The sequence below is a fragment of the Lytechinus pictus genome, chromosome 9 (genome assembly GCF_037042905.1).
Source record: "Lytechinus pictus isolate F3 Inbred chromosome 9, Lp3.0, whole genome shotgun sequence".
Lineage (NCBI taxonomy): Eukaryota > Metazoa > Echinodermata > Echinoidea > Temnopleuroida > Toxopneustidae > Lytechinus > Lytechinus pictus.
The window spans coordinates 21,285,145-21,299,990 of NC_087253.1; the positions used below are offsets into that span (position 1 = coordinate 21,285,145).

At 38.0% G+C, this 14,846-nt stretch overlaps 1 protein-coding gene across 2 annotated transcripts in view; it reads left to right on the forward strand.

The window, feature by feature from the left end:
* Window positions 1-12,941, forward strand: part of LOC129268598 (pyruvate dehydrogenase protein X component-like) — a 28,797-nt gene extending 15,856 nt beyond the window's left edge. For both annotated transcript variants that reach the window (XM_064104916.1, XM_064104917.1), the window contains 5 exons: window positions 6,442-6,510; window positions 7,209-7,346; window positions 8,420-8,578; window positions 10,257-10,321; window positions 11,173-12,941. In XM_064104916.1, the coding sequence (XP_063960986.1) occupies window positions 6,442-6,510; window positions 7,209-7,346; window positions 8,420-8,578; window positions 10,257-10,321; window positions 11,173-11,413 (672 nt within the window). In that variant the 3' untranslated portion in view covers window positions 11,414-12,941. The remainder of the gene's footprint in view (window positions 1-6,441; window positions 6,511-7,208; window positions 7,347-8,419; window positions 8,579-10,256; window positions 10,322-11,172) is intronic.
* Window positions 12,942-14,846: the final 1,905 nt, after the last annotated feature.

The following is a 14,846-nucleotide window of genomic DNA, read 5'->3' on the forward strand; positions in this document are numbered from 1 at the left end:
GTGTTAAATCAGTGTTTAATGCATTTATTGTCAAAGGACTGGGGGGGGGGGGGGAGAGAGATGATGGCCCCCCTAAATTCTTCACACAATACTTCCCCATCACATGAAGATAGCGCCACAAAATTTTCTGATTTTTTTTTAAAAGTCTCGCGCAACTTTTGAGACCGAATTAGCGATGTACACTGTACGGGTATAGCATCGCGAAGCCACGTGACTTTATAAGACAATGTCATGCCGAAAAGGTCTATGGGAGATGGAATTTATAAAAGGGTGATTATTTTTCATTCTTATTGGTCTGCTTTTGGGTTTAATTTAGTTATTATGGTCTGTAATAATTTCCGCTGGAAAAAAACAATGAAAAACAAAGAAATATGTGAGAATATTTAAAAGCAAGGAAATACATAAATTTTGAATTGAAATTGGTTGTTGAATATGCAAATGTTTTTCATGAATAAATTTGCATATTTTATTCATAATATATAAAAAGTAATGGAAGGTTCACGGCATCTATAGCAAATGAGCTCAAAAGGCATGGCTATATAGGAGCTTGCCGCTCATGCCTTACAGAGGCAACAAATTAATATCCTCTTCCAAGGTGGTGTTCCTGTTCCACCAGGAAGTGAGGGATTTTAATAAAAATAATAGTTACATTTATATAGTGCTTCATACATTAGTTTCTAAGCGCTTAACCTTTTAATTATTATTACCCGGTCATAGGAACCATTACTGTTCCACACATAAAGTGCACCATCTCCACTTCCTGGGGAGTATCCTGGCCAGAAAACCGTTTATTGGTGCACACGTTCCAATCTAATCACATTGACTCACATCCTACCGGGTACCCATTTAACACCTGGTTAGAGAGTGACAAACGTGGTTAAGTGCCTTGCCAAAGGACAATAGTGCTGGGTGAGATTCGAACCCTCGAACCTTGGTTTAAGAGTCAAGTGACTGAACCACTACACCACGACACCTCCATCTTCTGGAGAAAGATGGAGGGGCATCTTGGGTCCCTCATGATCCTAGCATCCCTTTCTTCATGGCTGGCTGCAAAGCCCTTGGGTTGATTTGTAAAAAAAAAGGTACTGCTTGCTGCCATTAAATCACTGTACAAAGAACTGTACAAAATAAGAGTACCCTGTCATGTTATCCTGTCCTGTCAATACCCTGAAGCACTTCTATGTTCTTCACGGTACCCGAGATGGCATAGGCTAAAGCCTTTTCCTGCCTCGAAGCAAAAGCCAAGGAAAAGCCTAGCAAAAGCAATTCCTACTTTTTATGCATCTGACCCAATGTCGTCTGTGAGGTCCTTAAATTGGCAGGAAAAACTGCCAATTGGCTTCAAAGTCAGTCGACGGTACGAGCCATGAAGCAATGGCTACTGATTGCTCCGACACACGTAGCAGAGGAATTGTCAGGTAAAGAGGCAACAATTCCAGTGTTTCCAAGATGCTAAAGCAGTTAGAGTGGGAAAGTCTTGTTGACAGACGACTCAATGCCAGATTTAGCCAGTTCTACTTCATTAATAAGGGGGAATCTCCAGTAAGGTCAACCAAACTCCCCTTTAGAAACTCCAGCCGTCCAAGTCGATGCTTCACACCAGATGCCTACAATATCATCGAATCCAGAACTGATAGGCACCTATACTCATTCCTGCCCAGAACCATACGTGACTGGAACGACCTGCCCTTAATAGCCACTACATCAATGCAATCCCTTGATAAATTTAAGACTGCTCTATTAAAGGAGAAATATATTGAAAATCGTAAAAATGGAGAATCATATATCAAATCAAAGGAGAAAATAAGGAGAACACGATGGTGTACATCATTTATCACGGAGACCGATGGAACTCAGTTAATTGATAGTTTAAAGTTCTCTCTCTGAATGCTTCAAACACGCAGAATTACGTCCGCGAAATTGGGGATTTTTTATGACGTCACTTTCTGTACGAGAGGCGTGATTGGCTCTCCCACGTGAAGCTCCACTTGCATGCAAAACCTGTTGCGAGGGTACGTTTTCTCCACATTGTCACTGAATACTTCGATCACGAAATGAAAGAAAACCCAGAATTTTATCTATATTTGGATTTTCAAATTGATGATTTTGAAGATGAAGAGAATGATGATGAAGTGAACAACAAAGTGACGTAGTTGGGGGTAAATTGGGGGAATCGATGATGAGGAGTCGGACAATTCAACTTGCAACACGATCACAAGCCGATTCGCTACCAACTCATGCAGCTGCTAAGTGCTAGCTACACCGTGCGTGCCAAATTGAATTCACGAAAATGACTTACCACACTGGCGTAAATCCGTGTTGAGGGGTGGGGGGGGATGACTGAAATATTTTGGCTTTTTTTTTTGTTATCATGTTTTTAGATATGCAAGGAATTGTAATTGATATGTCCACAGTGGCATACCGTGGGTCACGGCATTGTGGGGGCACCAGCAAAATTTTCGAATCACTGAGTGAGCGCTTGAAGCGCGCTCGGTTGCTAGTTATTCTGACCTAATAGGGACATTTTAAGGACAATGTCATTGAACGGATATGTATCTCACTGATCAAATAATGCGAGCGCGAAGCGCGAGCTGAATTTTTTATATTCACACCTAAGAAGGGACATTATAATCAAATTTGTGTAATCATGATAGGTACCTGTCTCGCTAAACAATGCGAGCGCGAAGCGCGAGCTGAAATTTTCGTATATTTTGACCCCAAACAGCGAGATTTTAAGGAATATATTTTAGGAATCCATTAAGAGTATGCATATCTCACCATAGTCATCTAATGCAAGTGCCAAGCGCTTGCTGATTTTATTAGAAGTACATCTGAACACATGAAACACTTTTTGTACTCATTGCAATCATGATTATCATACGCATCTCACTAATCAAATATTGCGAGCGTGAAGCGCGAGCTGAAAATTTAGATAATTTAGATAATTAAGACCTGAAGTGGGGCATTCTAAGGTTTCTTTGTAGGAATTAACTAGGACCATACGTATTTCATTAACCAAATGATGCGAGCGCGAAGCGCGAGCTGAAAATTTTTGATATTCAGATCAGAAGAAGGGACATTTCAAGGACTGATTTTAGGAATTCATGAAGAGCAGACATATCTCACCAATCCACTAATGCGAACGTAATCACGGAAGGAAATGTTTTTATATATACGAAGACCTTAACATTGGGCAATCACCTTTTTAATCATGTAAAAGAAGCTCATGTCACTACATAAAACAATGATAACTCAAGTGCTAGGAAATATATTTAGTTTATATTGACTTGAAAACGGGATGTTTTAGTACAACAGGATTATATATCTCGTTGAACAGACAATGCGAGCACCAGGAACTATGAAGACGTAGGCCCTGGGCAAATTATGTTTCATGAAGTTATGATAAAAATATTTCTTATGTAATGTAACATAACATAATTATAATACAACATTATAATGAATAATATTTTCTTCTTTCCCACTACGTTTCTCTTCCTTTCTCCCTCTTTTCTATTTTTCCTCATTTCCCCGTTTTTGTTTTGGTCAGCCGATGGGGGGGGGGGGGGGAGCATGTGCCCCCCATGCCCCCCCCCCCCCCGTAGTTACGCCACTGTATGTCCATATGGCAAATACCCCTCCAATATTATTATCTTTTTACCCCATGATGGTTTAATTGTTTTATTAGAGATTACATTGAAAAAAAATTGACATTCCATCTTAATCCCTTCCCAAAGACCAAAGATGAATTGGAAGAAACGGGGATTTCTCTTCAATGTTATAATAAGGACATAAATATTTCGTTTGGAAATGGTGAACTGGCTCTTTATTTGCATTTTATGATTCAATAATATTGTTTTATTTGTTAAGCGGTATTTTAGGAAGAATTTTCACCAATAAAACAATTATCTCTTGTGATTTTTTTTTAATTTCTTTCGTAAAAAGTGGGGGGGGGGATGTTTGTACAGGCCATCCCCCCCTCCTCGAAAAGTGGGGGGGATATATCCCCCCCATCCCCCCCCCCGGGATTTACGCCAGTGCTGTCCAGACAGAGTCTCTTACTTCTGTGACTATGAAGAAGGAAAATAATGATAAAACTGTACTTACAAATAAGTGAATGTAATCCGAACCTGAAGGCAAATCAACTCAACGAATAGCAGCAGACGATATGCACCGATGATAAGCTTCATGTGGCTGGGATAGATTGTCACTCGTTCTGTTAGATGTAATTTTTATCTCATTAATTTGACAAAATTACGAAACTCAGGGAATTATTATCTATATAAAAATATAGTAACATCTCGTATAATTTTTAAATTACGATAAAACGTTTTTTGAAGGAAAACGTTGAGGTAAATTAAAATTAGATGTAAAAGATCCCCAACATGCGTAGCTTGATTGAGAGCTGTGCAACACGTGCATAGATCTACTCTCTCAGCCAAGGCGAGCGAGCAATACGGCATGTTTGTGATTTTGATTACGATCACATACATGTATACAAGCTTTTAAAAGGTTTTATCGTAATTAAAAAAATAATACGAGATGTTACTATATTTTTATATAGATAAATAATTCCCCGAGTTTCGTAATTTTGTCAAATTAATGAGATAAAAATTACATCTAACAGAACGAGTGACAATCTATCCCAGCCACATGAAATTTATCATCGGTGCATATCGTCTGCTGCTATTCGTTGAGTTGATTTGCCTTCAGGTTCGGATTACATTCACTTATTTGTAAGTACAGTTTTATCATTATTTTCCTTCTTCATAGTCACAGAGGTAAGAGACTCTGTCTGGACAGTGTGGTAATTCATTTTCATGAATTCAATTTGGCCTGCGCGGTGTAGCTAGCACTTAGCAGCTGCATGAGTTAGGTAGCGAATCGGCATGTGATGTTGCAAGTTGAATTGTCCGACTCATCATCATCGGCGTAATTCCCCCAATTTACCTCCAACTATACGTCACTTTGTTGTTCATTTCATCATCATTCTCTTCATCTTCAAAATCATCAATTTGAAAATCCAAATCTAGATAAAATTCTGGGTTTTCTTTCATTTCGTGATCGAAGTATTCAGTGACAGTGTGGAGAAAACGTACCATCGCAACAGGTTTTGTATGCAAGTGGAGCTTCACATGGGAGAGCCAATCACGCATCTCGTACAGAAAGTGACGTCATCAAATTCAAGTCAATTCAGAGACCGATGCGAGGCATATTTCGGAGGGGCATTTTGAGCGTTTTTTAATCGGCGATTTTCACCTCATGTATTATTTTCGTTATTTTTAAATGACCCACTGATAATCCCCACATCATTACCTTTCCATTGACATATAATAAGACCACATTCATAATCAATATAGTTCTCCTTTAAAACTAATCAATGTCGCATCTGCACCCGACCACAACGTCATGGAACTTTCCTTCTGTTGCTGTGTACCCGTGATGATGATGAACAACCATAGGAACAGACAAGACATCCAAATATGGCAGGAAGTATGGGGCCTATGCCATCCCAGATGAGGATGGAAGATCCTTTCTGGTAGGCCTCAGAGACCTTGTCACCAAATTGGTAAAGGACACCTTGGACGTTTTCGAACAAATTCTGTGGGACATAGATAGTCTGTATTACATACAATCAAACAGGTCTGCAGCACAAGTGCTTCTCTTCAAAATTAGGAATACCATGTCAGACCATGCTGCAACACAAATGAAGTTTAACAGCCCAGGGTTCCCACAGTCATGGAATTCCTGGAAAAATTTGTGGTCATGGAAAGTTAGGGAAATTTGAAAATTTATGAAAAGTCATGGAATTGCATTTACCTCTTGGCTATAGCACCTTTCCAGTTTGTTGTGTCTCGCAACTCTCATACTCTGTGATCATAATTGGTGTTCATGATCTCCATTTTTCCCAGTTTTGTGACTTCCCGAATTCTACATAATTCCCGGGACATCACAGGAAGTCATGGAAAGTAGCAATTTAGTTATGGAAAAGTCACGGAATTTGGTTTTCAAATTTCTGTGGGAACCTTCTTCCTGGTACGATCGAAGGATGAGCCAATCTAGATGGAGACATGCAAAGAGGGATGACGAGACTGAACAGCTTCTCCTGTGGTCCCCATGGCATGGTGCATATCGCTGAAGTAGTGAACACAACAGCCAAAGAATTGGAATCCTTACACTTTGAATGTGAGGAGAGCGTCCCAATCAAATATTCCAGATTCAAGAGGCTGCCGGAATCAGGAATGTGCCGGATGATCCGGACAGTGTGCAACGTCTTGGCATACGGCGGCGATAATTTTTGTACTGGATTGTAGTTTATGTAGTAAAGAATATGCATGCCAAATTTTGGCACGATAGCAAATAGCCCAGTCCTTTTAGGGTTAAATTAATGTTAGCCAATACCTCAGTGTTAATGAGACTTGTTTGATTTTGCCTCTGTTACAGGGAATGTTTTCAGAAGTAGAGCTAACAGGTATGAGGAAAACTATTGCAAAGAGGCTCACAGAATCAAAGGTAAGTATCAGGGTAAGAAATACAAGATGGCTCGGGGCGAGTTTGCCCCAGGATACTCAAAAGAGCTGTGGAAAAATCAAAAGAGCCCCGGAAATCCCCATTCATTGCATTGTTAAAGCTTATGGCTCAAAATTGTTATTTCGTTAACGTTTAAAACCAGGCCAACAATTTCATCGACTTCAATATGGCGAATTTGGCATTTATTTGATCATGTCTCAAGTTTTGGTGAACCTATTTTTCCTGCCAAATTTTGGCTCTGGATGTTTTTCATTCTGCTCCTCTGGGATATGAAATAAAGAACAATGAAAAGCGAAAAAGAACAATAACAGTAAAATGTGACATCACTTTGTTCTGACTCTACATCAATATCTTCAAAGAAATGTCTTCAAAGAAATTTAGTCAGCAGCAATTGTCAGGTCTTAAATTGGACTAAACAACAAAAATGATTAATAATAAAAAACAAAAACATAATTTTGTGTCAGTTTCCTTTTTCTATGTTTTCTTATAGACCACCATACCCCATTCATACTCTATGGTAAAATGTGAACTGACTGAGATTGTAAGACTACAAAAGCAACTCAAAATTAATATCGAGCCAATTTACTTATCTTTGTTTTCTTTTAGACCAGCATACCTCACTCATACTCTATAGTAGTCTGTGAAGCAACTGAGATTTCATTTTCTTTGTTTTCGTATAGACCACCATACCTCACTCGTATTCGATGGTGGACTGTGAGTTGACTGAGATTGTTAGACTACGCAAGCAACTCAAGAAAGATAATATCAAGGTTTCTGTCAATGATTTCATCATCAAAGCTGCTGCCGTTGCACTGAATGTAAGCCTTGCCTAAGTAGACCTAATTTATACACTTTCCTTAGGGTCAATATTAACCTGTGTTTGCTTTTCAAATTGGCATCAACCTTGAATTTCTATTCAATTTCACTGAAGGTAGGCCTAGCAAATATGTGTAGAGATGTACACAGTTTTCTTAGGGCCAAGAGTAATCTGTATTGGTTCTTCAAATTGGCAACCTTCAGGAATTTCTATTTGTTTTCATATTATCATTATTTTGTTGAGGCACTGAGTTGAAGCGAGATGGGGGGGGGGGGAATCATTTCAGCCTGTTCATTCATCTCTTTTGCATATCAAACTGGAATAATTTTAGAAACATTTTAATGTGTGTAACCAAATTGGATTGATAAAGCCCTAATAGGTACCTAGTATTGTTACTAATTATTTAGGGGTTAGAGGCCAAAGGTCAAACAAAGTCAGATACAGTTAAGTTTACCTGAGATGAATCAATCGGGGATCACAGAAATCTGTTAATTGACAAGGAATTCTACTTGAAAGAGGTATATTCAGTATATCATGTTTTGTATCAAATAATAATATTCACGAGATATGCAAGTCTTCATTGCCAACAAGTTCTTTATTAACTTTCCAACATTTTGTAGTCATCTACCTTCTTTGGGGAAGATTCGTGAATATCAGGTAGAAATGACATGGGGGCTTGGGGTGATTTTGCCCCTGAATGATCAAAAGAGCCCTTAAAACTAAAAAAGCACCCTGGAAAATCTCCTTTCATTGCAATGTTGAAAAGCTTATCCAATGTTACAGATTAGAGCACTGAGTGGTGAAAAGTAGCCCCTGATATAAAAAAAAACAACTTTTGCCTGTGTTGCATTATCTGAGGGCCGTTGAAGAAAGAGGTGTGTTTAATAACAGCTAAAAAAAATCAAAGGCATGCCCCTATTATGCATGTTTTATTGGTTGAAAATCAAATTACATTTAATTGCAACCCTTCCTGCAATGGTGCTTTGACTGAGGCAAATGTTTATCTTTTAAAAAATGGAAGGTCGATTTGTGAAAGTTTACCTGTGATTGCAATTTACATTTCTTGATTTCCAGCAAGTACCTGAAGTCAATGTTAGTTGGAATGGACAACAGGCCATGCCCCTTACCAGCATTGACATCTCTGTCGCCGTAGCAACAGATGGGGGTCTGATCACGCCCATCGTCAAGAGCGCCGATGCTAAGGGTCTTGTTGAGATCTCTGCAAATGTCAAGGTAGGTTGGCGCGGCACATAAGTATCATGTTATAATTCGAGTACCCCCCCAGGATTTTACTAGGGACATACCATTACTTAATTGGTTTAATACCAGTGGGGGCGTTGTGGTCTAGTGGTTATGAATCTCGCCTTTCAATCAGATGGTCGTGGGTTCGAATCGAAACCATGGCGTGTTATCTTTCAGCAAGAAATTTGCCCACAATGTGCTGCACTCAACCCAGGTGAGGTGAATGGGTGCCCGGTAGGATTAATTCCTTGAATGAAGTAAGCGCCTTTAGCAGCTGGAGCTAAAGCTGGGGTAATTTTGCACCATTGAGAAGGCAACTAGATAATCGGCGCCTCATAAATCCTATATATTATTATTATTATTACCAGTTGGTCTACGTGCCAGAGTGATTAAGACATAACTTTATTCATGACAGGTGACCATGGGGGCGTTTCACAAAGAGTTAAGTATGACTTATGGGGTGTTGCACGAAACTTTGACAATTGATCACAAGTCATTTTAGGTCCAAAAATCAATTGAAATTCATGCATTTCGTTGCAAATTTGCAATCTATTGACGGTCTCCTTCTTGCATCAACAAGTATGATTGATTTACTTTGGTTGAAATTGATCTATCAGTCATAAATTAGCATCTGAAATTTGCAATTGATTGCAAATATTTTCTTGCAATAGCCCTTAGAGTCATCATGCAATGTTTGACATGCCCATGGCTTGTAACGCACAATTGTATTTATCAATACCCAGCAGTGCATGTCCTCAAAAGCATAACTTGAACAATGAAGTGATGCCTTTTATCCCGCACGCAAATGGGAATCTATGTGCGATTCTAGTCACACTTAAAGAGAAATTCCAGTAGTTGCAGTAAACACTGATTTCATGAGAAAGTCTGTAAAACCAGGCTTAATTGTCAGTATATCATCGAGGATCTAGATCTGGTACAGTTACATAAACTGAACTTTGTGAAATCTTGAAATCTACGCTGAAAAATGTTCAGACTGAACTTTCCCAACACAGATAAGCGCATGTGGGACAGTGTATAATTATTGCTTTGAGCGTCGGGCCCGACGCTCTACCCGATTCCTGTGCTTATTTGCTGATTTCTCAGCAATTACACAATTTCTTCCAGAATCCTTTGGCACATGTGTTTTATTTATACAAACAGACACTTTGGTGGTCATTTCATTGGATTCTGTACGAACTCATTTTGATATCGTTACCAAAACTAGCATTTACCTTTAACTCTTTTTGAAACACCCCCCTGCTCTTGTTGAAAATTCAGATTCTTAATTCCCATCAGCTAATATTGTAAATCAGTCAGAATTCTTGCCATTACCAAGCATGTAACTGCATGGTTTATTGTTTAAATAATGGTTAAAGTTGTAGGAATTTCAGTTACATGTACATGATATTGAATTTGGTATACTTTGTGGATTCTCATAAGAAGTAAAAAAATATTTATGGCGGCAGAGGAGGTGGTTGGAACACAAAATTTCAATTAATTTTCCTCGGGGCGCAGCGATGCAAACTTTTCATGTTACAATTTTATCATGAAAAATGTTGAGGGGGGGAGTGGGGTTAGGCTCAAAAGTCTTTTTAGGGTTTAACTTATTTGGTCTAATACCAGTCGCTCTTCTTCTGACTCAATGTTTATTTTCTGTTTTGATAACCAGGATCTTGCAACAAGAGCTCGGTCGAACAAACTGAAGTTGGATGAATTTCAAGGAGGATCTTTCAGGTAAGAAACTATCATAGGGATGGGAACAAGGTTAATGGGGGTGGGGTAGCTTCATAAAAGCTTGATGGGGGGGGGGGTGGGGGCGAGGTTGGTGGGAGATCGAGGTAAAAAAAAATTAACGAAAAAAAAAAAAAAAAAACGTTTTCACCAAAAATGTAAGGTCATTTAGTCCAAAATACATGTATTATTTTGATTGGGAATGCTGTATTTTTCTCCATTATAAAAGACCAAAAATAATAGGGGGGGACATTTGATATTGTGTCCCCCTACTATTTTTGGTAGGGGGGGACGTGTCCCCCCTGTACCCCCTGGGATTTCCGCCCATGTGAATTTTAAATACAATTGCAAATAATAATTGATTGGCAAGTATATATTCCTTCAAAGTGAGGGGGTGGGGATCGGTTTTAGAAATCTGAAGACTAAATGCATTTGGGACTTACAATAAATAGAAGTCAGATATTTCCGGGGGGGGGGGGTGTTTCACAATAATAATATGTTTCAAATTTGGACATGACATATCAATGGAAGAAAGGTGTATACTATGCATCCCAGAAAAGGAATGAATATCACAATGATCAAATCTGACACTCGTAGAATAATTGAATATCATGGCTGCCCTGATAGGCCGCTTAAGCATTCCTAGAAATTTTTTCCTGCCGGGTCCCCATTTACTTCACCTGGGTTGAGTGTGGCAAATGTAGATACATGCCTTGCCAAAGGATGTTAGTGCTGTGGTGGGATTTGAACCCTGGACCTTGTGGTACAAAGTCCAGAGACATCCACTGAGCCACAACACCTCTGCATGATGCTTTGATTCTAATCACATTCATTGCTTTTGTTTTTGTCAACAGTATCTCAAATCTTGGAATGTTTGGCATCTCAGAGTTCAGTGCGGTCATCAACCCTCCCCAGTCCTGTATCATGGCCATTGGGACGTCCAAGCTGGCCATCGGGAAAGACCGCAAAGCGTTCACCTACATGACTGTCACCATGTCTAGCGATGCGCGTGTCGTAGATGGCGCCCTAGCTGCCAGGTTCTTAGAAAAATTCAAGCAAAATATTGAGAGTCCAGTAAGGCTCGGGTTGTTGTGAGACAGATATATATGTATATTTATATTAGATGAAAAATATGTTATAATTTGGGTGCTTTGTTGAAATTTGTCCAGGGGATTGTTTCAGAGAAGGTTGCGATCAAATGCTACTCCAAGACCCAATTGCATCTTGACTTTCAACCAATGAAATTGGAGTATTTGGGACTAATGCTTGAATTTCTAGGTGCGTTTGAATGCAACTCTTTCCGCAACGAGCCCCAGTGCAATTTCAGGCCCAAACAGCAAGTATTTTGAATAATTGCTTTTATCATATCCATTACATTGACTTAGGAGGTAATTGCAAATGTATTTGGTTCCCAAAATCAATCATATTTCTTGCAATTGCAAATAATTAGTTAAGCAGAGTCAAAACAAAGACTTAAAAGATGGGTTATTCTCCACTCTTCTTGGTAAAGGGTATGGACAATAATTGCCAAGTATGCTGGAAGAGCAGCTCACCTTACTTCAATCTGTTGATGCTGTTCATCGATCACTGGTTAAAACTCATCCATCTCGCTTCAGGTACATGTATAGGTTCAAACGGCATGTATGATTAATAATTGGGTTGTGTGCAAAGAAAAGAATCAAAATGTTGAATTTAGAATTACTTTCATTCAGGATCAAAGAGAGTAGTGAATATTCTACTTGTAAGCTGAGGTGCTGAGGTGAGCCACTGGGTAAATAGAACATTGCTCAATGCCTGAAAATTCATGACTATTCAATGTGATCTTGTATAGTTATTGCTTAGTAGTGGGAGGGAAATAGTGTTTAACTACATGTACATCGTCAGGTAGTATGAAAATCACTACATATATTGATTTTTAATCCGAAATATTTGTTCGAGCAAAGGTGGTTCATAAATGGCTAAAACATGTAATATACAAACGTTAAGTCTAGTACATGGATCTTGTATAAAGCAACTTGTGTTTAGAACAGTGAGATTTCCGTTCATGGGAATATGATTGCGATCAGCATACACATTCTATGCAGAGAGCTACCAGCAGATATTATTGGAGCATTGCGTTGACTTTTACCCATGTGAAATTTCAACTAAAAAAGTTACCGAAAAAGGGTGCAATAATGTAAAAATCAATTTTCATAAAGAACCATGTGGCTACATGATGTACGGCCACTATTTAAGATTAGATTGTTGCTTAATACTCACATTATAGTTATTATTATTGACCTTTGGCCAAAGCTTTAAAAGGGCTTTAAACTCTTTCTTCATGCATACTGTGACCCATTTTATAAAACAAATAATGCACAGGTGTAAGTTAATGATGTTAGTGATGATGCAGGTTACTCTGGCCTTGGTGACCTTTGACTGTTAAATTGTATATTTAAAGGGTAAATGAAAAGAGACAATGTGTGGTATTCAGTGTCGCAAAAGTTGACATTACTGCTATATTGCATTGCGTAATGCAGGTGAGACTTCCAGGGTATTTCGCTTGTTACATACATGAATTGAAATTCACTCATTATGATTTGAAGCAGTAAATTCTTTAATAAAGTTGGAGAGAATGAGGCAACTGATTTATAATTTTCATTATTCTTTGTGTTCAGTGGCCCGTATTCTGAACTTGACTGTAATTTCAACTCTGGTCAAAAGTTGTGGTTTAACTATGGATAGCCAACCATGACGCTAATATCTAAGGCCCGTATTCTGAAGTCGGGTTTAACTTAGACCGTGGTCTAACTTTGTGCTAAAGTTATGGGGAGCCAAAAATTTAAAAAATCTGTTTCTATTGTATATATATATTATATTGTATATATCTTATGTTTGATATTTTGCTTTCATAATGAAGAAAAATACATCAAAATGCTTAATTTATCATTCCCAGACAATTATGAACAATTTGGGTATCATATGAGTTAATACATTGGATGTGTACTGATAGTTATTTGTGCCCCAGTTGGCTCTCCATAGTTAAACCACAACTTTAAACCAGGGTCTAATTTAAACCCGAGTTCAGAATACGGTCCTAACAGTACAAGTTCAGTTTAAATCATTCATAAATCTCAGGAAATAATAACTAAAAATCATTTTCTTCACCGTTAAAGTGTGAGGAAAGAGAAATTAAAACATTATAAACAAAAATTGTAAACAAATTTTTGACATTTTTGGCTTCTTGTAACTTCAGCAGAGAGTTAGATCATGGCCTAAGACAAGCCAGACTTAGGATACGGGCCACTCTGTTTAATTTCAAAACAAAGATGTTCAGTGATGGGGGATCCCCCTAAACGTCAAGGTACCATTTACATTTCTAATAAGATGTACATTCAGGATATATGATTTTCATTGTCCCTGATATCAGAAATTTGTATTAATTTTTGAAAATATTTTCACTCTTATAAATGTGTTTTAATGGAAGATTTATTTGCTATCATTTCATTTTTAAACTGTTAACATTGTCAATTATATATTTATAGATCAATTAATACTTTTGGTTGCAAGAAACAGACCATCAATTAACCTCCTCCGCTTTGGAATTTAAATTGAATATTTGATTTCTGGGGCCCAGGTGGGTGTTTCAAAAAGCTGTTTGTAAGTTCGAGCAATTTTAAAAATGACTGGTGATCCCATCTTATGCGTTAAATCATCACCAATGAACATTTAATGGTGAATAACATTTACCACAAGAAATGATCACCAGTCATTCTTAAAGTCACTCTTAACTTACGAACAGCTTTATGAAATGGCTCCTGGTATTGATTGTTGACAGAAAAAAAACCCTTTAATGTAGGAATATTTCTTACTGTGATTATACAGCCTTGGAATTTTTGAAATATGAGGGGGTGTTGCAAGAAAATATTTGCAATCAATTTCAAATTTCAGATGCAAATTTACAAGTGACAGATCAATTTAACTAAAGCAAATCTATTTATTGTTGATACGAGGAGGAGATAAGCAACCAATTGCAAATTTGCAATTAATTATAAGACTTGTGATTGATTTTATGACCTGAATTTGACTCGCAATCAATTGCAAGTTTCTTGCAACACCCCTTTGGAGCTTTGGTTAGTACTGAGAGTTGAGAGTGTCTCAAAAGTGCCTTGATACATGAATTGTCCCAGTTCAGAGTGCAGTTGATTGCAACAAATCTAAAATCTGACATATTATTTGTCATTTAAAAGGGACACGGTCAGGCCCCATTTTCAAAATGAGAGATAACACTTTGAATATGGTAGATTCAACAAAATAATGTTTGGATTTAGCGTGATAAAAGTTTATTCTAACTCTCAAAAAGTTTTGAATTGGAAATGTGTTGTTCACTCAGCCCTTTTAAAATGGTTATTCTATGTTTCAGTTTTCCTTCTTCCCTGCATTACAGCAGCGAGACATATAAGGGACGGAGCCAGAACAATTTGAGAAGGGGCGAAGTGTGGGGGTAAGATGAAGACGTCATATTTTCTCCTCAGTATATTTATAGGGA